We start from the raw sequence: 25,625 nt of genomic DNA, 5'->3' as shown, positions 1-25,625 counted from the left end.
AGTCTTAAAATAATAACTGTTGTCCATTAAATATAAACAAAAACTTCTTTTTTGGCTTAAAAATTTATGAAAATATTTGCCACAGTTAGGGGGGCCAGAGGGGGGTCGAGGCTTAATATTATACACTGTCCACCCTTCGTCCCCCCCCCCATAGAACCACTGGCTGCTACTGCACTCTCTCTGTCACATACACATATTCATTCACTTCTTTACAGCCTTCAAATCAGCAACTGTCCCTACTGTAGTACACAAATGCACACAGCGGTCTGAGATCAAACCTCCATTGTCTGTAGCTCCTGTCAGAGCTCATGAAGAGAGAAGGCCAGAGTAAACACAGCAGCGTTTCAGAGCGAGGCTACACTGTGATGAACAGGTGAGAATAACAAGTATCATTTTACTCATGAGGTACAATAAACAGGGGATAATCTGTCTTGGGGATGTATGATGCATTTAACAAATGTGCAAATCATTAGAGGCATTTCAACAAGTTCAGTCATGAGGCAAACCTGGGTGAAGGCCATTTTCATTTCCCTTATTAAACCCCAGAGCAGTATGTGTACATTTCCACTGTGTTGTACATTTAAAGAATAGTTTGACAGTTTCAGAAATACACTTAAATGCCCTCTGGCCAAGAGTTAGATTGATACCACTAGGGAGGAGCAGCAGGAAAGTGTACAGAGCGCAGAGTAGTTCTTTTTTTTGTTGCAACGTACTTGCAATAGCATTACGACAGGCAGAATTGCTGCAGCTGTAGGAGCTGACATAACACTGCTGAAGGAAACACGTTGCACACATACACACACACTGCCAGAGGCCTGAAAAAAAAAAAAAAAAAAAGTGGAGGGGCATGAAGACCTCTTCATGTCAGCAGCATGTGTGTGATCTCTTCCTCCATCCCCCAACCCCCCTTCTCAAACAAACACACACACACACACACACACACACACACACACACACACACACACACACACACTCTATCTAGATGACATAAGGACTTTGCCTGAGGTGACCTCAGGGCCAAACTCACCACTAATGTGTTCTGACTAGGGAGCTACAAGAAAGTGCTAACTGAGCAATGTAATGGTTAAAACCACTCTGTACCTCAGCACTTTAACCTCAGTCCTGTAACCCAGCTGACCATTTTCCAGGCCGAGCAATGGGACAATACGCCTTGAAAATAGTTCTGGGGACTCTCACTGGTTCAGTATGCCTGGAGGACAGGGGCACAGTTATGGGAAACAGTTTTTTAGCCAAGCAGAAAATATGGCTCCCTCTCACAGAATTCAGACTCAGAAAAGAGCTGACCCCTGACACTTGTGACTTGCAGTCATAAAACACCAACTTATGAGAATCTAGGCTTAGGCATATCACAAAATGAAAATAAAATACAGCGTTTCCCACACATACAGTAGACTAATTTGTGTCAGAATCAACACCGGCCGCCACACATTGCGTTACGTTATTTTTTTCTTTCCCTCTGTCACTCACGCGTCACGCACGCACACACACACGCGCACACACACACGCACACACACACGCACACACACACACACACCCTCCCCTCCGTGCACACCGCGTCTGTCTCCATAAAAACAAGACCATCCCTGGAAGCGTGGAAGCATGACCTATTTGGTGCAGAGAAGACGGCTGGCGAAATCAGTAGCAGAGTGACAATCGGGAGAGTCAGGACTTTTCCCGGTGGGCCGGTAGTGTTTCGAGGCCACAAGGGCCAGTCTGATTATAGTTAATAGTTATACATTGCAAGTTCTTAGCAACACCATCCGGCGGCCTGGTGTGCGGCCAACCCACTGGTCAACCCGTACGGCGAGCCACAGCAGACTCTTATTTCAATACAAACATAGGTAACACAAGAGACCACAGGTAAAATAATCTAACTTTACTAAGCCTTTTAGCAAAGTTACTTCCTTTTCTCAATTTGGCCAGCTGTAGCATAAGTTAGCTTGGCAGTCAGTTCCAACGCGCTACTTGCGTTGGGCTGGTGTGGATCGTGTTGCTGTGCTGTGCTGTGCCCCCCCCCCACCACCACCACAAATTGCTTTTTAATCTGTGGGAAACACTTAAATAATTATACTGCAAGAGACGTTTGGTCATTTTGACAAGGCAGCTTGAGACCTGAGTACTGTGCATTAAGGATCAACCGATATTGTCAAGGCCAATACCGATTATTAGTAGTTATTGACAACCTGATACTAACCTGTAACTGATAACCGATATTTGGAACCAATATGCTTATACAGTGAAAATGAAAGAGAGAAAGATTTTAGAATGTTAAAAACTACAACACAAAACTTTGTTTAAATGCTTTAAGCGATTATTTAATACATACAGAAACTTTCAACATAACACACAGTAAAAGAGAGTCAGATAGTGTTGTGGGCGGGACATTAAGTCAGACTCAGTGGTGAGTGAAACTGAAGCAGAGGGACAGACAGAGCTGTAGCAGAGCCAAAGTAGAACACTTTTTAATTCATTAACTGTATCAGTTATCAGGCAAATAAAATGTTGATTCAGATAATCTGCAAACTGCCAAAAACAGCTCAATAATCAGCCAGGCCGGAAAATCAGTCTATCACTACTCTTTATTACCTGTTGATTTGACAAACCAATTCTGTATTGTGTTTGGCCTCCACGCTGGCCATTAGGTTGGGAGTTGAATGAGAATGCCCTTCGTAGAGGTTCCCACACTGAGCTTTTTATTTTTATTTTTTTCAAACAGAGGGGGTTGTGTTCGGGCTCACTAATGGGGGATAGGGCTGATATAAAAAAAATGACTTGTCTAAAATGACTATGTCTGAACTTCAATATGAAGACATACAGGTGCAAGAGGAAAGAGAGGAGAAGGAAATAAACACCACAGAGCTGTAGTGCATCTGCAGAAGGGGGGATAGGAGGCAAATAGTGGTAGGGTTGGGCATCGTTTTGATTTGAACAATTCTGATTCTGATTCTTCCTTTCGATTCCGGTTCTTATCGATTCTCGATTCCAATTCTTTGAGGGGTGGAGTTGAAACGAGTCACATGCTTATTTCACAGATGAGAGTAAAATTATATTTTGATTCAACGGTGGTTTACAGTTTTACCGGGCTGTTTTTTAGCCACACTTCAGAGCGCCGCTTACTGTGCTCCATGGCTGCAACACAACAAGCGCCTGGACGCTACGGAAAGCAAAACTTGCGCATGTTCAATTTGGAACCGCTGATCGGATTCAAAACTAAATTTTCCAAACAATTCCAATACAGAAATGATTCCATTAGAATTGGAATTGAATTTGTACAGTATAACGATTCCAAGTAGGAACCGGTTCTCAATGCACAATCCTAAATAGTTGTTGTTTTTTATGCCATAACAGGTAGTGCAAACTCGGGTAGGCCTGTAACAATAATTTAATAATTGTCTAATCGCAATACAAGTAATCAGTTTCTTTGTTTAACCGCAATTAATTGCTAACATTAGCTTAGGTCTTAAGGGGTATGACTGTTGATGGTAATTTGCAATTTTATGTTTATTTAAGAAAAGAAATCAATGTTTTATGATAATAAAGAGGCGTGGTTTACTTCCTATGCTGTGTACTTGTTGTGTGACATTATCTGGGTCACATGACAGTGATATACCCAAAAGATGTATCCTGGGATTCATTCAAAACTTTATTTGTTTAAATAATAAAATACTAAAATACATTTTTTTAAATTTGACCAAAAGAGACAATTATGTCGCTAAACGCAATTATTTGTGAGACAAATAATTGTACAGCAGAATTTGGAATTGTTACAGCTGTACTCTCGGGGTTACAGAATGCACTTGTGAGCCCACATGATCAATCAATCAATCAATCAATCAATTTATATGTTCCTTGAAATCATATAAAATACAATTCCAATGAAATGTAATCTTGTCAATTTATGTATTAAAAACAGTAAGCACACATACAAAGAGGCAATTGTGTTGCCACACAGAGGAGAAGCCAACTCTAACGGCCATTTGCAGTTAAACTTCCTAGTGTGCAACAACTACAGATTTCTAGAAGAACTGCTGTGACGCAACAGGAAAGAGGAAGCAGTGACAGCATCACGAGAGACAGAAACCAGAACACGGTGCAACTGTCTTTACGTCGGTTTTCGCTTGAATCCGTCTGCGTGCCTGTCAGTGGTGGAATGTAACTAAGTACATTTACTCAAGTACTGTACTTAAGTACAAATGTTGAGGTACTTGTACTTTACTTGAGTCTTTTCTTTTCGTGCCACTTTCTACTACTCCGCTACATTTCAGGGAGAAATATTCTACTTTTTACTCCACTACATTCATCTGACAGCTTTAGTTACTAGTTACTTTACACATTAAGATTTTTGTACACAAAACACATGCAGTTTATAAAATACGTATTTAATTATAAACTAAACTACCCAACAATATAACAGCCTATAAGTTCAGTTGAAATGATTAGACCATTAAACACTGAGTTGAGTGACAGAACAGTTTGGATCATTTCCAGTTTGTAAAATGGGAGGATTTTTCTGCGTTGAGTACTTTTACTTTTAACACTTTAAGTACATTTTCCTGATGATACTCAAATACTTTTACTTAAGTATAACATTTTCCATGCAGGACTTTTACTTGTAACAGTATTTTTACAGTGTGGTGTTAGTACTTTTACTTAAGTAAAGGCTCTGAATACTTGTTCTTTTTTAGATTTCTATATTTAAAAAGGGACCACGCACATTAATAAACATGAGCACGAGTCCAACATGTAAATGTGCCAGATTTAGCCATGCAGGCTAATTTTCATCTGCAGTCCCTAGCAGGTTGATGGCCTAAAACATTAGATAAGTTACAACAATACAGCACATAACGAGAAATATGATAAAACGAGAACACATAAGCATTGACGAGTAAAATGACACAACCACTATTCCAGATCATGACAGCTGGCAGGTTGATGGCATGAGAAAAACATAACACAAGTAGCATATACAGTAGACACAAGTAAAAGTGCATAGACACTAGGGCTGAAGGATATGAGGAAAATATCTAATTGTGATTATTTTGACTGATATTGCGATATAATTCACGATATTGAAGGGAATGATCATGTTTGTATCATTATTCTCATTTTCATTGAAAAATATTACAAATATTAAAAATAAGGATAAGAGGATCTGTATCACACAACGTTTTTAATTATTTAGTCTGTAAGATAGGATTTGTAGGCTGGTACGTCTCTGCAGCACCACAATACTTCATTCTGAATGGTTTGCGATGTGGATATTGCACTATAGTCCATATTGCGTTGGGGTCATCAGGCAGCTACCCAGCTGCAGTGTTGCCCCTGTGGGTAAGACAGAGAGGTCAGACGGCCTTTAGCCTGTCACCAACCACGCTTCAGCGTTACCGGGCTCGTGCCAAGCAAGCAAAAGTGCCCGGAGCATGTTATGTTATTATATAAGTAACAAAAATGAAAACAAGTCACATCCTGCATCCAACAGCGTCCCACAGACAGAGACACAGACCCATGAACACTCAATGGGTTGCTGCATGCCTAAATATAGTGTGTTAGCAGTGGCTAGGGAATGGCTTGTATCAGCCATGACTAACTGCCGGCCATGGTGGCACAGCAGCGACGGCGTGGCCAGTAGGGCCGACACCGCCAGTGGATGACAGAAGCGTACGTGCAGGCAGGAGCACCTCGCTCGGATTTATTTTGGTTTGATTGAAACCCACCCAAGATGTCTTTTCCCCAGTCTTGAGCTCGCTCAAGGTGGCAGCATCAATTGCTATGGCAACAAGAAAAGCGCTCAACATTTCCCTTTTCGCTTTGGGATTTCTGTTAAGCTTTGAGGGCTTGCTGGTGCTGCTTACATAAAAACATTTTAGGAGGCTGGCTGGCTGTGTGTGGGCGTGAGCACCTCAGCAGTCGTCAGATAAACCCAGTTATTAGGCCTCAATCTGCCTGCGTAACACTCCATATCACATGAACTATTACACTCACATCTCCAAATTAGTCAGGCGGCCTGCCTCCCTCTGTTTCGCTCCCCTCAAGGCAAGCATCTGCCAGCACATTTGTGATGAAAGCTTAGACGAAGGAACTGAGGAGCGACCTAAACTGCAATAAAAATAGGTGAAGAAGAGGGGACAGAGAGAGGGAGAGGTAGGGCTGGGCAGAAAGAAATCAGATATCACCATATTCTTGACCAAATACCTCGATATTGCGACGATATTGTAGGGTTGACAATTGTAAATATCTTCACAATTAGATTTTAGATAATCTTCAATAATGTAGATTTCATGATTAAGTGGGTAAAGGAAAATAATAGAACAGTCTGGTAAGTTCAGAAAATGACATCACTTGACTGTAATGCAGCCTGTAAAACCAGGAGAATTTTGCCAAACAACCGTAAAACAAGCAGAACATAAACTTCAATATGAGAGCTAATCTCAGTTTTATCGTCTATGGTCGGGCTGTACCGGACTCTCCTGGTGATTTATCTAAAATTTTAATATTATTTGTTTAACCACTTTTGTTAATCGGGGTTTTATGTACTCAAGCATAATACACAGTTTATGAAACTGTCAGGAATAACAGGAAAATGCATACAGTAGATTTCTGTCAAATAAGGTAACACAGACTCATTGCCTTTACTGTACGCGGACCGATCCTGCTTACTGTCGTGCATAGTCGCTAGGGCTGGGACGGTTACCGCATTACCGCAATACCGCGGTCACGTGACGCCTACCGCGGGTCTGAGCTCGTCACCGTCATCACCGCAAAAAAACATTTGCCTGCACATGTGTGTGCACGTTGTGTCTAATGACATGGATTCATTGATTCTAATGACATGGATTGTGTCTGATGACATTGTGTCTTACATGGATTCAAGGTTTTCTAAACAAAACTTATCAAAAGATGGAACAAATCCGACCTTTCGGGGAGCGCAATTTTCCATGACACATAGTAACATTCCATTTGTGTTGATTATTATGCCTCTATATATGCGAGAGTACCTGTGTAATGTCTTGTATCGGAGAAATGGCATTTCTCCGTTCTCAGCTGAGGTACACATTAACGTTACAGCTGCAGTGTTTGCCATTGCACATTAGCCTAGCAGCTAACAGAGTTTCCTTCTGTTTATAGCTTTATCCCGATAAAACGGCATGGTTGAATGTCAGCCTGCATGCATGTTTGGTAGCCTAAAACATAGCGGCTTATATTGGTAGAGAGAGCAACAAGTTAGCGAACCGCCGAGTCGTCCTCTCTGCTCTCTGTCTGCTCAGCTGCTAGACAGGCTGCAACATGTTGGAAGGTTTAAGCCGATGTTTTTTCGAGAGTAACTCCATTCACTTTACCGGTAGTATTGACAATAGATAAAGCCACCGTGTTTTGAGAAGCGCTAGCTTGTTTTTTTATTGTTCACTTTTAACTCACTTTACATCAACTTTGCTATCTATTTTTCCTCTCTCTTTTCCTCACAGCGGCACTCATACGCTACTCTCCGTTACCGCTCGCTCTCCTTGCGTGACCACACGAGCACTGACATCACTCACTTAAGGCACCCTGCCATTCTCGCTCTAACTGACCCTACTCTGGTAAGGGGGTTGCGGTATACCGCTCTACCGCGGGAATTTCTTTCTTTTCAACCGCGGTAAGAAAAAATCCATACCGTCCCAGCCCTAATAGTCGCCCCCCAAAAGCCCAATCTGAGACAGGAAAAACACTGGATGGTAATGGTAATATATATATATATATATATTTATTTCGAGCAGCCTCTCTCTCTCTCTCTCTCTCTCTCTCTCTAGAGAAAAGGTATGAGCAGATGAGAAAAGGGTGCTTTTCTCACAGTGAGGGTGGCTCGCTCACACAGACTGCAACCTGTGAAATGACTGGCTGATACAATCGGCCATGAAACCTTCTCATCAGGTAGTGAGACTCAAAGGGCAGCAAAGTGGAAAAAAAAAACCCTCACCTACCACTGCAGGTTCAGTTCCCAGCTGCGGCCAGGAGGAATGACTGTGTTAGATGGTGCGAAGCCAAGCAGTCATGATGCCTACTGGTTGGAGACAAATGTAAGTCTAAACGATCTGGTAGGTATCGGGGCATTCAAGATTTGGAGGAAAAAGGTAAAAGCGGTGAAAAAGAGTCTCGTTTTGCTGGTGAATAGTGATAGTGAAGTGAATAAACTCTTTGCCTGCTCGCTGTGGGAGGTGTTTAAGCATGGCAGCCTGTCAAAGGAGGCAAACAGGTAGGGCTGCAACGAACAATTATTTTCACTGCAGTCTATTGTTTTTTGTATCGATTAATTCAAACTAGAACACATTCACATTTAACGAGCTGGAATCAGAGAAGTTTCACTTTTTTCATGAAAGATTACTCAAACAGATAAACTGATTATCAAAATAGTTGCCGATTAATTTAATAGTTGACAACTAATCAATTAAATCGATTCATCTTTGCAGCTCTACAAACAGGTGCTGTTTGGGTAAATAATGTTTCTTTTGAGCTGAAGCACACTAGCCACAAAGCATGTGTACAGGTGTGCCCTGTTTCAAGGCCTTGTCTTTGTGTTTACAGAAAGACTGTCTCTGAGAGCAGAGCCAGGGGAACTCCCTCGGAGTAAACTAAAAAGGAATGGAACATGAGACCTACAGCGGGCCATCCCCATCAGCTGGGACTGTCCTCTGGTCCCATTCAAACAGGCACAGGGATTTAACATATACTGTACACACGGATACAAAACGTGCATGTGATTTTAATGCTCTTATCAACATGATATAATACTTTTAAAACGGTGCCTGAATATATATATATATATATATAGATAGATAGATAGATAGATATATATATATATATATATATATATATATATATCACATTCCTTGTCAAATCTAAAATATTGCACCAATGCCCTACCAGATATTGCACATACTTCACTAACCATAATGTTGAGTACTGCAAAGATGACCAATACTAAAACTCAGCACATTCAAGCTAGGGCTGCACAATAAATCCTTCTTTTATCGTTATCACGATATCAACTTGCGTAATGAACACATCGCGAAAGGCTGCGACATATACTACTGCGAAAGAGTATCAGTCGAAAACTGCACTTTAAAATGTCACTGTCATTCTTCTTATTGGTGCCTGTTACTGTATGTTCAATTCAATGTTAAATTTGTTCAATAAAATAATGTTGGAAATCTGTTTATTTATCGCACGTAATATAGTTAATGCGATATTCAACAAAGTTATGGCATATCCCATATTTTCCTCATATCGTGCAGCCCTAATTCAAGTAATATCAGTACTTGCCTGCGATAAGTAATGTGTCGTGGGAAACATGTATTTGCCCATTTGTCAAAGTGAAGTTATTGTATCTACAGTACTTGCTGTTTGGCAGCTGACTCTGGACTCTAGATGTGGGAGCATCCTTGAACCAAGCAGTGAATGCCTGCAGCTACATTCAAACATGACAACAGTTTCTTATCGTAACCAAATGAAAAGCAGGAACCCTAATCTTTAAAGTTATGCTGTGCTTTGGAAATTTCTAAATCGGTAATGTAAAATATACATAAAGAGACAGTTAAAAGGGATAAAATGCGCAAAACCACAATTCTTTACAGTTGCTTTCCCACCTGAGCAGTTTGGTCCGTTTTAACCGAACCCTGGAGCGTTTCGTCGGGTTCTTCTAAAATACTAAAAACACTAGGGGTGGGAATCACCAGAGGCCCCACGATACGATATCATCACGATACTTATGTCACGGTACGATAGTATTGCAAAACTTTGTCAACATCTGTTTTGTCTTTAAAAAAAAGAAAATGTCTATGTTTTGTTCATCTCACTTCAATTTTCCATCTAGTGGACTGAAAAAAGCAATTGATGTTATTATTCTAGTGCCAAAAGGTTAAATTCTCATGTGCAATTTATATAATAAAAGATTGATACTTGGCGTCTATGCATCGATACAGTATTGCCACGGAAAATATCGCGACACTATGCTGCATCGATTCCGCCCCCCCCACCCCTAAAAACCACTGAAGCAAAACCAGAAAACCCAAGACGTTTAAATAAATTTGGTGTCGCTCCATTATTTCTGAGATTAGACGTGTCGGCGAGTTTCCCTCTAGACAGCAACCGTTTCGTCCGTGTGACCTGTGTTTACAGTGTTTGGTGCACTTGACAAAGTGCAGTGTGAACACACACCAAACCAAATGAAAAATGCAACAATGTTATAACTTCGCCCCCGAATCACACCAAGTCTACCAAACTATAGGTGTGAAAGCGCCCTAAGACATGTCCAAACACATAATGACATCATAAAGCACCACATAGGTCTGTAATAATTATTACATAATTGTCTAAATGTCTACTGTATTACATAACGAGTTTTTTTGTTTAACCGCAATAATTGTTAACATTAACTAAGGTCTTAAGCCGTATGACTGGTAATTGTAGATTTTGTTTAGATATGCCAAATTGTTATTATATAAGTGATTATTGGTCGGAATATATATATTTATTATTATTTCAGTTGCTAGCTGCTGGCAATTGACCCTATACACATGCATAGCTACAAAAATGACAAGGGAGGGGGAACCGTTAGAAAATATGTTTTATGATAATAAAGAGGCGTGGTCTACTTTATAGGCTATGTTTTTGTGTTATTACATTATCTGGGTCACATGACATAACCAAAAGGTGTATGCTGGGATTCATTCACAACTTTAATTTGTTTGCAAATTATTTTTTTATTTTTTTTATTTGACTGAAAGAGACAATTATATTGTTAATCACAATTATTTCTGAGACAATTAATTGTACAGCAACATTTGGAGATGTTACAGCGCTAGCATCACATAAGCACTATTTAATGCATACGCTACCATTTACACTAAACACACACATTCTGTCCTTCCACGTGTGAATCAGACTATTCACCTCTTCTCATCCAGCTGCCTGTCTGGCCTCTCACAGACACAATTCACACCACAAAAGCGCATGCAACGGCCACAACCATCTCAAGACAACTTCTGCTCCTCACCCTTTCACTGACAGTGTCAAGCACCACCATCTGTACAAAGACATCACACCTCTGCTTTATGTCTTCAGTGCGCGGATCAAACCAGCCGGCTTCTCTTTGACATTGAAGTAAACGCTCTCTGTTTATAAGAAGCTTCTCTTTCCATTGAGTAACACTCTCGAAAGGTGACAGAGGGCCATGTCTATGTGCTGACGCAAAATTCCCTTCATGTCTCACACAGGTTATTATTGTTATTTATTTATTTATCTATCTATGTATCTATTCATTAGTGAGGCTGCTAACTTATCAGGAATGTGCAATGCCTAATCTGTTATTTGTTATGTGCACTCTCTATCATCTACTGCTGGGATATTTCACCTCTTGCTCTTTTTTTACTGCCTTTTTAAAAATGTAAATTATTTGTTTGTTGTGATTGTTGTGTTTTTTTAATACTCAGGGAACACCAACGTCATTTCGTTGTAATACTGTCAGACAGTGCTGCAATGACAATAAAGCCTCTTATGTCTTATGTTAAGAACATATACGCTCAGTCAGAGCATGGGAGCTGAGCGCTTATCACACTCCTTGCTCACGAAGGTGTTCCTTTGAGACTGTGTTCCCGTGAAAAAAAATCACTCCCATAGGTTGTTTGTTCAAGCAGCAATTACGACTCATGTTTACGTCTATAGAGGCGGCGCCCTCTAGTGGCCGAAGTAACTATGATGGGAGCAAAGCAGTAAGTAAGGTGACAAAGGCTGTGTCTCATTCCGCATACTTCCATCAGTACACTGCTAATGTGCAATGTCAACTAACTGCCATAGTGCCCACTTTTGATGGTTAGTATTGTCCCAAAAGGAACACTTATGTTAAAACACTTACCGGAAGTGATGAGCGGTCGGCTCGGCTCGCCGCCTCTCAAAATCTGACAAAAATCTATTAAACGGACCTTTGTCGATCAAAAAAACAGACAGATTCAGCAACTGTATGGCCTATTTCTTGCTTAAAATGTTTTCAGAAACACGTTTCAGTGAACTATTTTTGAAAAATACAAGATCGTATTCCGAACGAGCCGCCATTATGCGCTGTTGTGAAATCCGGGAGAAGCCAGACCCACGTGACACGTTCGTCCAATCAGCTGCCGGTCGACGTCCCTGGTCCCTCCCTTTTCCGCTTTGTAGTCAAGATGGCGCCCGTTTAGTGCGCGTAGTGTCCATCGTTCCACACTGAACTTTTTGACCGTTTTTAGGGGCTCATCCGGGTACTTTCAGTGCACTGACTTTTTTGCGTTATCTACACTATATACTTAAAACTAAGTGTTTGAAGTGTGAAAGTAGGCAGTTTGAGACACAGCCAAAGTATAGGAGAGCCAAGCTCTGCATAAGGAGGTTGGTTGGGGTGGTGGATGGGTCAAACAAACAGAGGACTTTCACCCAGGAGACCGGGATTTGTGTCCCATTTGAAAAGAAAAGTAAAGGGCGAGGTTTTTTGTTAACTTCACGGTGCGTAACCAAAGTGAAGTAACGTCTGATTTGAACCCAAACCCTGACGTTTTTCTAAACTGAGTAGTAGTAGTTTTGGTGCCTAAACATAACCAAACTGCAACTGTTATACAACGTTAACGACGTGTTTAAAACTGCAACCATTACATTAGATATGGGGACAGAAAACGCTCCTGTGGGTCGTATTTCCTGCCACCACTAGGGGCGCTAATTTATGAAACACATGAAACCCAGACCGCTCAACTCAATATCAATCCACGCTTAACTTTGATTTAACTAGCGATGGGTCCCGAGACCCGGTTCTATTAAAGACCCGGTTCCAAATTTCTCAAAACCCGAAAATCAAAAAAGTCTGAGCTTATCGATACTGCTATCGAGACTAGTGGATCATAGAACGTCATGTCTAAAAATAGATACGTAGGTGCCTGGGTAGCTCACCTGGTAGAGCGCACACCCATATACAGAGGCTCAGTCCCAACGGCCGTGGGTTCGATTCCGACCTGCGGCACTTTTCTGCATGTCATTCCCCCTCTCTCTCCCTTATCACGTCTAAGCTGTCCCGTCACAAATAAAGGCCTAAAATGCCCCAAAAAAATCTTAAATTAATAATAAAAAAAATGTATACGTGCGCGATCTGGAAAAATGATTTACGAGCACAGTGTGTGTGTAAAAACCATAGGTAAAGACTAGCCTCCCCACCGCAAATCATTCAAAACATAGTCGGACTGGCTACGGAGAGCACCGCTCAGTGAGCCGCTTAAATCAGCTCCTTAAAACAACAGCGACAGAGACAGAAGAAATCAAACAGTCAGAGACTCAGTTTTTGCAATAAAAGCAATAATAGTTCTATTAAGATTAAGAATTTGTCGTCTCGTCTTTCTACCAAATGATAGAAAAGTATCGAAAATGGTATCAATATCAATCAAAATTAACGATCCCCCCCATCCCTAGATTTCACCCCGCTCCACCCAAAATCGCTCACTGCTCCGCTCCAAAAAAAACCCAAAAAAAAACGCTGCGTTGTATTTATTAGATGAACGGCAGAGCTCTGGCAGTGAAAAGTCCGCCGGACGGCATCTGCACATACTGCCTGCACAGAGACGGGCTCGGCCATGCTTCAAACTCATAGTGTGAGCTAGGGTGGGCGATAGACACGATATGCAATATAAACGACACAAAATTGGATATACGACGATAGAGATTGTAATTATATTGCACTATCGCGATAATTCACGTTGATGACGCAATCTACCCGCGAAGTTTAGAGCCACAAGCTGCAACCGGCTGCAACCTGGCTGCAACGCGTCATTGTCATCTTGAGTAAACATGGCTGAAAGCGAAACAAGGAGCTGGTGAAAAAGACCGGTGCAACATCCATTATTTGGACTTGGTTTGGATTTAAGCAGCTACAACGGACCTGTGGTCGAGCCGTACCATGGAGCCTTTCACCAGCCTGACAATTTACTAGGGGTGGAACGGTACATGTATTCGTATTGAACCGAAACGGTACGGGCATCTCGGTTCGGTACATGAATTTACACGGAGAATACACGGTATAAAAATAAATAAAACTTGCGTGCAAATGAATTAATGTAATGTGGAACTACTGTTACATACACGTTTCTTAGGGACACCTTATCTGTAGCCCCACCTTAGCTCTGAAGCTCCCAAGCTCCGCCTACATGTCGAGTCGGTCCAGTGAGTCCTTATATAGGCTATATGTCAATGAGTGAGTCCACACGAAGCAAACTAGTCCCTTCCATATACAACCAAACACGGATGTACTGTAGCTGTATCCCTTCTTGCCTCGACCACAAATGGCTTCCAGGCCCATTTGCTTCGCTGTTTGCTCCGCTGTTTGCTCCGCTGTTAGCTCCGCTGTTAGCTCCGCCGTTAGCTGTTAGCTCCGCCGTTAGCTTCGCTGTTTGCTGCTAGCTCCGCTGTTAGCGTGTGAAGCTAACGCCACAATTCGCCACGTTATGCTTTTCCCTCCATTGTACCGAACCGAACCAAACCGTGATGTCTGAACCGAGGTATGAACCGAACCGTGACTTCAGTGTACCGTTCCACCCTTACAATTTACTATATAACGGACGATTGGAATCTTGGCAGCCAGTGTGTGCAGACATCGTACTTCCCTGCTGAACATACGGCCGTGCGTGCGTGCGTGTGTGCGTGCGTGCCTACGTGCGTGCCTACGTGCGTGCATGTGTGTGTGCTCAAATGCGTTACATTAGGCTGCAGGTAAGAAACTTTGTTTGAAATATGTTTTTATTTAAAGTATCTGTGCATCTTTGCCTAATAGCCTACTGAAAGTATTTTCAGTACAGTGTCGGTTCCTTAACTAAACAGACACCAGTTTTTCCTGTTCTCTGCATCTTGGGTGGCATTTAAGAACCAATGACTTAAACTAACTAAGTGTAGTGCCTTTTAGAATGGTTTGCACTAAAGAGAAGACACCCAATACTTTAAGCTTTTTCTTTGTCAAAGTCTCTGCAACTAGTGTACTTGAATTTTATTTATCTGCAACATTATGTTGTATAATAACAGTTTTGAACAATAAATGTTCTCAAAACTACATACTATGTTTCTTTCTCTTTAAAAAAAAAAATGGGTCTATGTAACCTGGTATGAAATGGTTCTATTATAATTTATATATCGCGATATATATCGTTATCGCAAGAGGCTGCAATGTATATCGCAATATGGATTTTAGGCCATATCGCCCATCCCTAGTGTGAGCAGTAGTCTACCGGAGGGGAATTGGAAAGCAAGCGATGATGCGGGAGATAAGGGCCAACTTTTCAAAAAAATCTGCTCTGCCCTGCATCCAAAATCCAGATTCAGTCACTCACACTCGGCTCACATGCTCTGCACTAGATGAATTAGAAATAGCCATGTATAGGCAAGGGCGTAACTTTGGGTTCAACAATGGTGGGGTTAAGATCTCCACTTATCTTGCGAGGCAGCTTGTTTCATCATTGGGGGAACAAATTCTAACCAGTGGGTCTTGGGGCCCCCCCACCTAGGAACTTTGGAGCATATCAAACACTTCATTTCCTGCATTCTGGTGAATTTTTCTGCAACAATGTGTGCCTTTTCTGCATCAATTTATGGTGCAAACGTCTTTATTTATGTAAATATTATTAGTATTAATTAATTATTCTCCTGTATTGTTTAAAACTGCATTTTCAAAACATCACACGTGTTTCTGGATGTTTTTTAAACAGTTCATATTTTGTATTGATCATTAGGATAAGATATTTGGGGGGATTGCACTGGCCAGTTTTGATTATTGGTGGGGCTGTAAATTACGCCTATGCGTATATGTACGCCAGCATCTACACAGAAGGCTTTCTGAGTTCAGTACTGAGACTTATTCCGCACCAGAGGACATAAGCCTCTCAAAGAGATACTGAAGACCGGGTTTACAAGTAGCAGAATCTCAATGACTATAAAACGACAGCTTATAAAATATAAGACATAATGGTGCTGGGGTTCCAAGCAGCGTCTGGTTAGTCGCTCAGATGTCTACTAAAACATTTTATTGTGTCTGTTGGCTTCAAATACCCAACAATGCAAACCAAACACAGCTTTTAGGATGAGCCAGCATCCTTTACTGCAGCCTATAAATCCAAGTATTCCTCACAATAAAGCGACTGATAGTTATTTAACAAGTGAGAGCAGCGAGTTCACGTCACGCGAGTGCATGTGACCCCCCCCGCCGGCGTGCCAGTTCCGAAACCTGAGGTGGAGGAACACTGTATCCTTTTCCCCCCACACTTTTCCTGCCCCCCGAACAAACTTGCAAGGATAAGAGCTTGTTAATCCAGAGGTGAGATGAATGGCAGCACTGTGTGTGTGTGTGTGTGTGTGTGTGTGTGTGTGTGTGTGTGTGTGTGTGTGTGTGTGTGTGTGCGTGTGTGTGTGTGTGTGTGTGTGTGTGTGCAGGAAGGAGGGCAGACTGGGACCGCAGACGCAACTCAACTCAGCACAAAGACTGGCTCAGTGCTACTGCTGCTGTCACACACGGGGAAAGGATAAAAATATACATGTATGCTAAAGCCATACAGTATACAGGAAAAAGCAACAGCAGAGGAGTCACAGGGCACATGTGAGCCAGATATTTGCCTTTAGTTAGCCAGCAGTACAGCTGCAAAGATTAACCAATTAGTAGTCAACTATTAAATGAATCGCCAACTATTATATATATATATATATATATATATATATATATATATATATATATATATATATATATATATATATAACTGTTATGAGTCATCTCACCGACCCCCAGCTTCTTAAATGTGAATATTTTCTACTTTCTTCACTCCTCTGTAAAGTGAATATCTTTGAGTTGTGGACAAAGCGAGACATTTGAGGACGTCGTCTTGGGCTTTGGGAAACACTGATCCACATTTTTCACCATTTTCTGACATTTTATAGACCAAACCAATAATCGATTAATCAAGAAAACTGACAGATTAATCGACAAAGCAAATAATTAAAAGTTAGTTGCAGCCCTAGCTAGCAGTACCCAGTATTAAAGTTACAGTGTCAAATGGGGCGGCAGTATCTCAATCCCAAATGGGATTAATAAATAGTTCTTCTTCTTAAATACATCGCCTTTTGTCAGAGTATCCGAGTGACTTCACCACTGGCTTTTATTTTGAAAATGTATAAATAAGTTTACAGCTAACACACATGACAAAGTCCACCCTGGTGGGGTTAGTAGGCTTGTAACAATTATAACATAATTCTCTAATTGTCAATTTTTTTTTAACGTAATCGCGGTTTCTTTGTTTAACCGCAATTAATTGCTAACATTAGCTCCTAAGTAAGTTCCTAAGAGTTATGACTGTTGATGGTAATTGTTGATTTTGTTTAGATATGCCAAATTGTTAGCCTGTATGCCAGTCGAACTTAGCCCCGCCCACAACATTTGAGGTCGGGAAGTTCGGTCTGGACTTATTCCGTTGTGGAGCAACTATGCTTGAACCAGAGCTGTTTGGACCAATCAAATTGTCAGGGCGGGCTTTATACGGTACAGTAAAGTAATCAACCACGTCACCAAAGAGCGCTTGGGTTGAATTTGTTTACAACAAAGATGGCTGCCATCGTGTCTGTTATAGAAGATATCGACAGCGCATTCATTTTAAAAGAGGAACAGAGAACTGCGATCAAGTATGTATACACACTGCCACACCCGTCCGCACGACAAGGAAACTGCCGCCTCTGCCTTTGCTCTGTCGAAGCCTGCCTTTGACTTGCAGCTTCTGTGACGTCTGTCTCCGTTGCTCTGATTGATTGTAGGTCTATCCAATTGAGCGCAGAGGTATTTTCTTTCCTGGTTCAGTTGAAACACGCCCCATAATCACAGCCCAATGGAGCAGTATCAGACTCATATTCTGACTAGAATCTGAGTATGACGACGTCAGGCTACCAAATTGTAATTATATAAGTGATTATTGGGCGGACTGTTGCGCTAAAGCTATGATAGTTGTTGGCACTTGACACGTTCATAACAAAACTGACAAGGGGGGGATACAGTTAGAAAAGTTTTATGATAATAAAGGGCCCAGGTTTACTTCATAGGCTGTGTACCTGTGTTATTACATTATCTGGGTCACATGACAGTGATAGAACCAAAAGATGTATCCTGGGATTCATTCAAAACTTGAATTTGTTTTTAAAAAGTAATAAATAAATATTTTTTTTTAATATGACAAGAAAGAGACAATTATATTGCCAATTGCAATTATTTCTGAGACAATTAATTGCACAGCAACTTTTGGAATTGTTACAGCTCTAGTTGTTAGTTCTTCGTGTTACAATGTAACACACACAATGTCACCTGGAGGCATGTGTGTTAGAGAGCGGAACAAATTGAAGGTGAAATATCACTTTGAGCATCAAAGCCAATGTAATCTGCTGTGTGGGCATGTCAAACAGAGGATAACTGGATGCTGCGAGGGCAGGATCCTGAGCCTATTTGCTCCTCTGACCTGCTCCTAATGTGTCGGCTCAGACGAGGCTGATAAGGAAAGGACTTTTTTTTTTTTTTTTTTTTTTTTATTGCCTCCCAAAAGCAGTGGATAGTGAAATTGAACTTGTGCGACTAATCCAAATTCATTCAGCTGTTCAGGCAGAACAATATCAGTGTCAATCCCACTGATCCTCATGGCACGTGCACACACACAGACAAACGCAAGACAAACAAATGACCATAGTGCATTTTAACCACATAAAGCACATGTGTCAAACTCAAGGCCCGCGGGCCAAATCCGGCCCCTCGCAGATTTTGATCCGGCCCGCATATTAATTTAGGTTCACAATAAATGATTGATGGCTAAGTTACTTTTTGCTGCCTTTTTTGGGTCTGATTCTTCCTTGTATTCTACAGACTAAACTATACAGCAAAGAAACATGCAGGTTTCTTTTTTACTATGTGACAACCCCTTCATTGTAATCCTTGTTCTCCTGCTCCCTGGTGATTAAGATATTGGGTCTGGGAATTCACCATTGACAGGGCTCAATCCGAGGGGCGGGATAAACGGTTGTCTTTCAAATTCCCTCTGCACGCAATAGGATAGCACTACAACCAGGCAGAGCAACGAAGAATTTAGCAGAGCTAGTTGATAGATTAAACTTTTGCCGTATCCGTACTCCGAACACATCTTCCTTTTTTAAGAATGATTTCAGTGCCGTTCTTTGTTCTTTTCTCAAAGAAAAGCTTAACTCCAAGTCTTCCAGAAAACCGCTGTTCCCAGCAGCCATAAACCCGCCCACCGACTCTATACACGATGTGATTGGCCTGACCAGGGTTTGGTTTTTCCAGCTCGCAAGTCAACAGAGAGTGCCTAGACCCCCCTGGCTGCAAATTAAATTTGCTGCCACTAGGGTGCGTCTAGATTTCTAAGCTAGTGGTTTTCAGGTGGCCCGTGGAAAGCAAACACATCTTGGTTCTAATGTAAATGTTGAGGTACAAAAACAGTTAGTAGAGCAGCAGACGAGACAATGTGCTAAAACCTTGGTTGTGTAACAACGAATCCATGCTTACATAATATTTCAAAGAATATGATGTTTTATTTTCAGAATTCACAGAGCTACTATGCTTTTAATTGCACTGCATTACGTTTATCTTACCAAATGTCAGCCTACCACTCATGATTGCAAATATCCTGCTCACACACTGAGAAGATAATTTAAGATACAGTTGGCTCTGGTTTTATGTTAAAATCATTTTCATCATAAAGCAGCACAGCAGGAGAGAAGAACACCCAGTCCTTAACCGAGATGATGCAAATTTGCTAATGGCCTCAGGGATATTCTAGTGTCTGCTATCATTGGGTTGGGGGATGCAGTCTGTTGGGAAAACAAGGCAGCACCCTTCCCTGGGGGCCCGTAGTCTGTTTAAACTTATTTTAACCACCTGTGTTACTGGGTTGAACACGAGTGGTTCAAATGTGAAGAGGTGGAGGGGGCACAAAGCAAACCTGGGCCCTAAAGGGATAAGACAGGCCCAGTTGGGTATGGTCACTTTTATGAACTTCAGTAAATTTCAGTTTGTCACTTCCTTTGGTAATTATTGAGCACTACATTTACAAAAATCTGGTATAACTGTTGTGTTGTCTTCCAGTCGACTATACACTTGTCTCCCAAGTCAAAATTGAAAATGAAAATTTTTTTGACCCCTTTTTAGATGTTTTTGTTGCTTTTTTAAAAGAATTGTTTGCCATTTTTGCTGCCTTTTTATTTTTACTGCCACCAGAAGACTATATACCACTATAACTACACACTATTACAAACTTATTACAACTAGTTTTACACTGTTCTTGGAATTCATGGTCCAAAAAACCCTCATAGACCTTATGTATATGAAATTATAACTATTTTTTTTTTTGTTAAAAAAGCTGAAATTATGAATTATTTTGACTTATACTTAAGATCAGAGGAACATATGTTGAGTGGATAATAGCAGGTGCACGATTCAGAAAATGTCACGATTCGATTCAAAAATCGATTTTCGATTCAAAAACGATTCTCAATTCAAAAAACCATTCACAGTATGTAAATGTAGTTACTTTTCCCATGTGATTGCAATAGACATACAATAAAAAAAAAATATATATATATATATATATATATATATATATATATATATATATATATATGAATCGATTTTTGGAATTCTACGAATCGATTTTGAATTGGTAGAGCTTGAATCGCGATTCGAATGTGAATCGATTTTTTTTGCACACACAGACACGGATGGTAAAAAAAAAACTAATAAAAAACATTGATACATATGCTTCAGAGGTTTTCCACAGCGCTAAATGTGAACCACAACTTGCTTTATAATCAGCTGGACATGGATCTCATCTTATTCTGTAGCTAAAAAAAACGTGACAGCGAGGCTCTCAGCTGCAACAACTGTCATATCAACAGACCAGTGCAACTTTCAAGGCCACTGACCATCACAGCGGCATTCATCACAGTAGAGAGAGAGAGAGAGCAAAGGCCTGAGTAGGAGTTTAGAACCTCCATTAGTCCAGTTCCAGCTCAATGCCACAGGGATGAAAGAAAACGTTCATGGGCACTCATGCGAAGATAAAAGTGCAAGTCCAAGGACACTTGTGCGTGTGAGTCAACACTTTCATAAGATGTGTAAATTTGCATTTTTAACTTAACCTTTTAGCAAAAGTGTAGACCAAAGTGGAAATCCAATGGTGTCTCTCAGTAAGTTACGGCCCTACTAAAACAGGATAAGGAAAGTCATCATTGAACTGGATGACCCCCATGGTGGTCATTGACATCATTACAAAACCTCTTTGACCACCAAGTGTGGACAGGCCTCATAAAAGACGGGGGCTGAATTGATGTCTGAAACACTTTAACACCACAACAAATGTAATCCTCCTCTGTTAGGAATTATGACACGACAGATAGAAAGGAGAGACTATACATTATCTTTAACAGCAGTTGGACATTGTGTAAAAAGTTCATTTAAAGCAGAGAACTTCAACAAGGGGTCCTCAGAGTAAGCGCAAGGGGGCCAAAATTGTGTAAAAAAATATTATTTCAAAAATTAAAATAAGTCTGAAAATACACATTAATATGAATGCAAAATTTCAATACCAAAAGATAAATTGGCCTATTGGTGGAATAAAATGATTTACACATTGAAGATAAGCTTAGGTAACTATGGTAGCCATACAGTTAAGCTTAAGGAGTCACTGTGCCTTCCAGATGGATGTTTAACATTAAAACATGATGCATAAATAATATTAATTTCTTTTCATCCATTATGCCCAGTTTAAAATGCAACTCAATTGTATACAGATAGCCTTATTTACAATAATTGTGATTCCAAATGTAGGCTACTACAACTCTAGATAAGAAAATGTTGCCCATGATGCACAGCAGTTAAGATAAAGGGATGTTTGTCAGATGGGAATCTTGGATGTAAAACAAACTCCTCCTGGGCAAATGCTGGACCCCGATTGGCCAGAAATCCCAGCTCCTCTAATTCAGTTGAAGCAAATAATCGAATTTAGGATGTCCAGATGCCCAGCTAAGGCCCGGTCACACATTCCACACAGTGCAGCACTTAAAAAGTGCAACATTTTGTTGTGAAAGCAATTGGAAATCATTGCAATCAGTGCATTCACTAGCAGCGGTGAAGTACATCTGTCCATTCCTCTGTGTGGAATTCAACTTTGACACTCAGATTAGCACCACTGACCAAAAAACTATCTTTACAGTGCTGACCTTTGAGGTAACAGGGAGCCAGAGAGTCTGACGGAGGATGCTGTCGTAGCTTAGCTGTGTTCTGCCATCCACTTTTATGTAACACTAACCCTTGTCTGTTAACTGCTCCATTAAAGAGACATGATTTAAAGAAAGTTAGACAGTCAATGGCACAGATACTTCTTTTGAATAAAGTGAATACACTTAGTGTCCCCTTAGCTATTAGCTTTAATGTGTAATTTCTGTATTTTTCAACCTGGCTGCTATGTTCCCATGCATTGGTGTCTAAGTGACTAATGTGGACAAAAATCTTTGAAATTGGTCCAGTATTGAGCGAGAACGCTGTAACCGGCAGCCGCGAACCGGGCTGCAATGTAATCCTGTAGGGCAAATGTGCATCGTCAGTTTCCATCCACTAAAAGGGCTGTTTTTGCTACTGACAGACTGAGATTATTATTCTAAGTGTCTGACAACATTATGGAAAGGATCCCTACAGAGATAGACCTTTTTGTTAAAGAGTAAGATCCTTTTTTGTTTAACATGAAACAGCTCCGAAATCGCCAAAATCACCAGACTCCATTGAAATCAACAGTACTTTTAGCGTGTATAGAGCCAGCATATTTCCACATTTAAATGGGTGGATTAAAGCGTTATTTCAATCAAACCAGAGTGGTGATTGCTGGAACAGTGGAAAGACGAACCAAGACGGCTTTTAATAGTTTAAAAGTTTAATATTTTGTTTCTGTCAACTTTGAATGAGGTACGATGATGAAATTACTGTTTATTTCAAAGGAGTCTGGTGGGTTTGGCAATAGTGATTTCAGGGCTGTTTCTTCCTCTGTAGCGATCCTTTCCATAATGTTGTCAGACACTTAGAATAATAATCTGAGCATGTCAGTGGCATAACAGCTCTTTAAGTGGCTGTAAATTAAAGATGCACAATTGCCCATTAACTTTAGATTGCAGCTTGTTTTGCTTGCTTAATACTGGACCAATTTAAAAAATTCAGTCAATTAGACACAAAAACATAGGAAAATAGGGTTCAGTTTGAACAACCGAAGGTACCCTTTAAATACCTTTAAATAAAAAGATGTACAATCCTAAGAATTGAATGCCAGAGGGAGTAAACAGCGCACGGGGAAATACAAAAAAAGCTTAGAAGAGCACTAGCATGTGCTTAGCAGTGTGTTTAGTCATTAGCTTGCAGGCTATGGTAGTTCACCGGGTAGCACTGGGAGTAGTGTGTTTACATCACCAAGCTTCTAGCACTTACTATTTCACTATTCATTTGGCTGTGCCACTGACTGGGCCTATAGTCTGAAACTGCCCCTGAAAAGCATCATGTTTTCAAACAGTGGTAATTACAGTAATTTTTACAAAACGAAAATCCAATTTCAAAAGCGTCTTCACTAAACATCAACAAACAGATGACACGTATCAGGCACAAACTATTCGTGTTGTCCTGTGAACCATTTGATATACAAGCTGCCCTAAGGATACTTTCAAAATAATCAGTCATCAGAGTTGCTTGGTTTAAGTGCAAAAGCTCAAACAGCTCATCACCACCCCTCCTCTTTTTATGACCACTCCTCCTGGTGCGCACACGCGCACACACACACACACACACACACACACACACACACACACACACACGCACACACACACACACACACACACACACACACACACACACACACACACACACCACCCCACCCACACACCAAAAAAAGATGGTGCTCTAGAGTCCGCATGTGTCTCAACTTCCTTCCTCTCAGAGATTGTCATGATGCCACAATAACAAGTCACACGCGGGAAATCGACTGCAGCTGGTTGGCAAGCCAAGAATGATGAAGAGCAGGAGGAAAGCTAAAGATGTTCCTGATTCTTGACCTTTAGGATCAAACAGACCCTGAGTTTTTGTTTTTAACAGTTGAAGCTGTGAAAACTACCTCACCACTGAGGGCCTCATGAATGCAGAAGTCAATGAAAAACCACCAGTCTTGGATGGTTACTAGTAGCCTACATATTCGTAGTGAAACTGCAACTGTAACTCCCAGAGTTTATCATGTTTAACCTTAAACAAAGACTCCTGCACAGTCATCACGAAAAATAGAGTGGCAAAGTGATGGGTTGAAAACAAGTAGCCTATAAAATAAAATCCAAGCATCGCATCGTGTGTTTGTGTCCTTTTTGAGTGTTTGTGTGTGAAACGTGTTCTGGAACGGCATCAACAGGTGTGCAGAGAGCTTCGAGCTACATGCAAATGATGAAAAATAAACTTACACAAACGCGTGGTAGATGAACGCCCAGGTTCTCGGTCTCTCCAGCACGTTGTACAGGTAGTTTTGGAGGCGCCGGTAGCGCACGTTTCTCCGGCCGCTGTGCGCGCTGTATATGAGCGGCTTCCCCAGCAGGCTTAGCCGGGCTCCCTGCTTCCCTCTCAGGCTCTCGGAGCCTCCGGCAGCACCTGCTGCGGTGGAGGCTGACAGCAAACCGTCTCCCGCGTTGTTCATCATCCTCCGTCCGGACTCCACATCTTTCAAGCCGTAGCCTTCGCTACGGTGCCCCGGCGACGTCCTCATCCAGAGCCCGGTGCCGCTTTCGTCTCCGCTGTGGTTCCGGGGCATGGCATCACCAAAGCAGGCATCAAGTGCGCCGAAGTCTTTTCAAGCATGCGCGTCGTGTGCTGGGAGCAACGTGCCCTGGACGAACAAAATACTACACGCGCGAGACGCAGTCTAACAGGCGCTGTGAGCGGAACCGTTGCCAGAGCCAGGCACACTGTTTACCGTCACACTTTGACCGCCCCTCTTTCCTCTTGCATCAACCTCTTCGCGAGCCATTTACGCCACCGCCGCCACGCGTAAAGGTATCCACGCGCCTGTCCCGTGCACGCTGCTGTCCAACGTGACAAAATAACAAAGATATATACAGTATGTGTCCGGTGGAGCTAGGGGGGGAAGATATTTTTGGTATTCAATTTTCTTCCCAGCACGCTTTGCTACCGCCTGTTGCTTCGACACACGCTGCGCGTGCACGGCAGATGCGCATCTGTGCTCCTGGCCGTGTCCGCGAGCGACTTTATTTCGTCACAGTGAAACAGTTTAATTTGATCCTGAACAATACATTTTCCTCCAGGAGTTGTTTTATTAGGTGGCGGTGCGGCAAGGTAAGGCGGGAGAAATGCAAATGAGCAACCGTCGCCCCTTGTTTAATGTAATTTCCCGAAAAAGTTCCAAATTACACCACGTTTTTGAAAAGCCTATCAGGTAACATCACTCTGGTGAGTTTTCCACTTGGTCGGCTGGAAAAGTAACCACACCGAGGACGGCTCACTGCACATC

The 25,625-nt window shown here is 41.4% G+C and overlaps 1 protein-coding gene across 17 annotated transcripts in view; it reads right to left on the bottom strand.

Moving 5' to 3' along the window:
- Positions 1-25,359, bottom strand: part of LOC116039680 (potassium voltage-gated channel subfamily KQT member 5-like) — a 181,489-nt gene extending 156,130 nt beyond the window's left edge. For 7 of the 17 annotated variants that reach the window (XM_036000727.1, XM_036000734.1, XM_031284636.2 and 4 more), the window contains exon 1: positions 24,565-25,357. In XM_036000727.1, coding sequence (XP_035856620.1) covers positions 24,565-24,908 — 344 coding nt within the window. In that variant the 5' untranslated portion in view covers positions 24,909-25,357. Of the gene's footprint in view, positions 1-24,564 lie in introns of all 17 variants that reach the window. The other 10 variants (XM_036000726.1, XM_036000732.1, XM_036000733.1 and 7 more) reach the window with 5 other exon arrangements.
- Positions 25,360-25,625: the final 266 nt, after the last annotated feature.

This window comes from Sander lucioperca, chromosome 4 (assembly GCF_008315115.2).
Source record: "Sander lucioperca isolate FBNREF2018 chromosome 4, SLUC_FBN_1.2, whole genome shotgun sequence".
Lineage (NCBI taxonomy): Eukaryota > Metazoa > Chordata > Actinopteri > Perciformes > Percidae > Sander > Sander lucioperca.
This window is presented reverse-complemented; position numbering and strand designations above follow the sequence as displayed.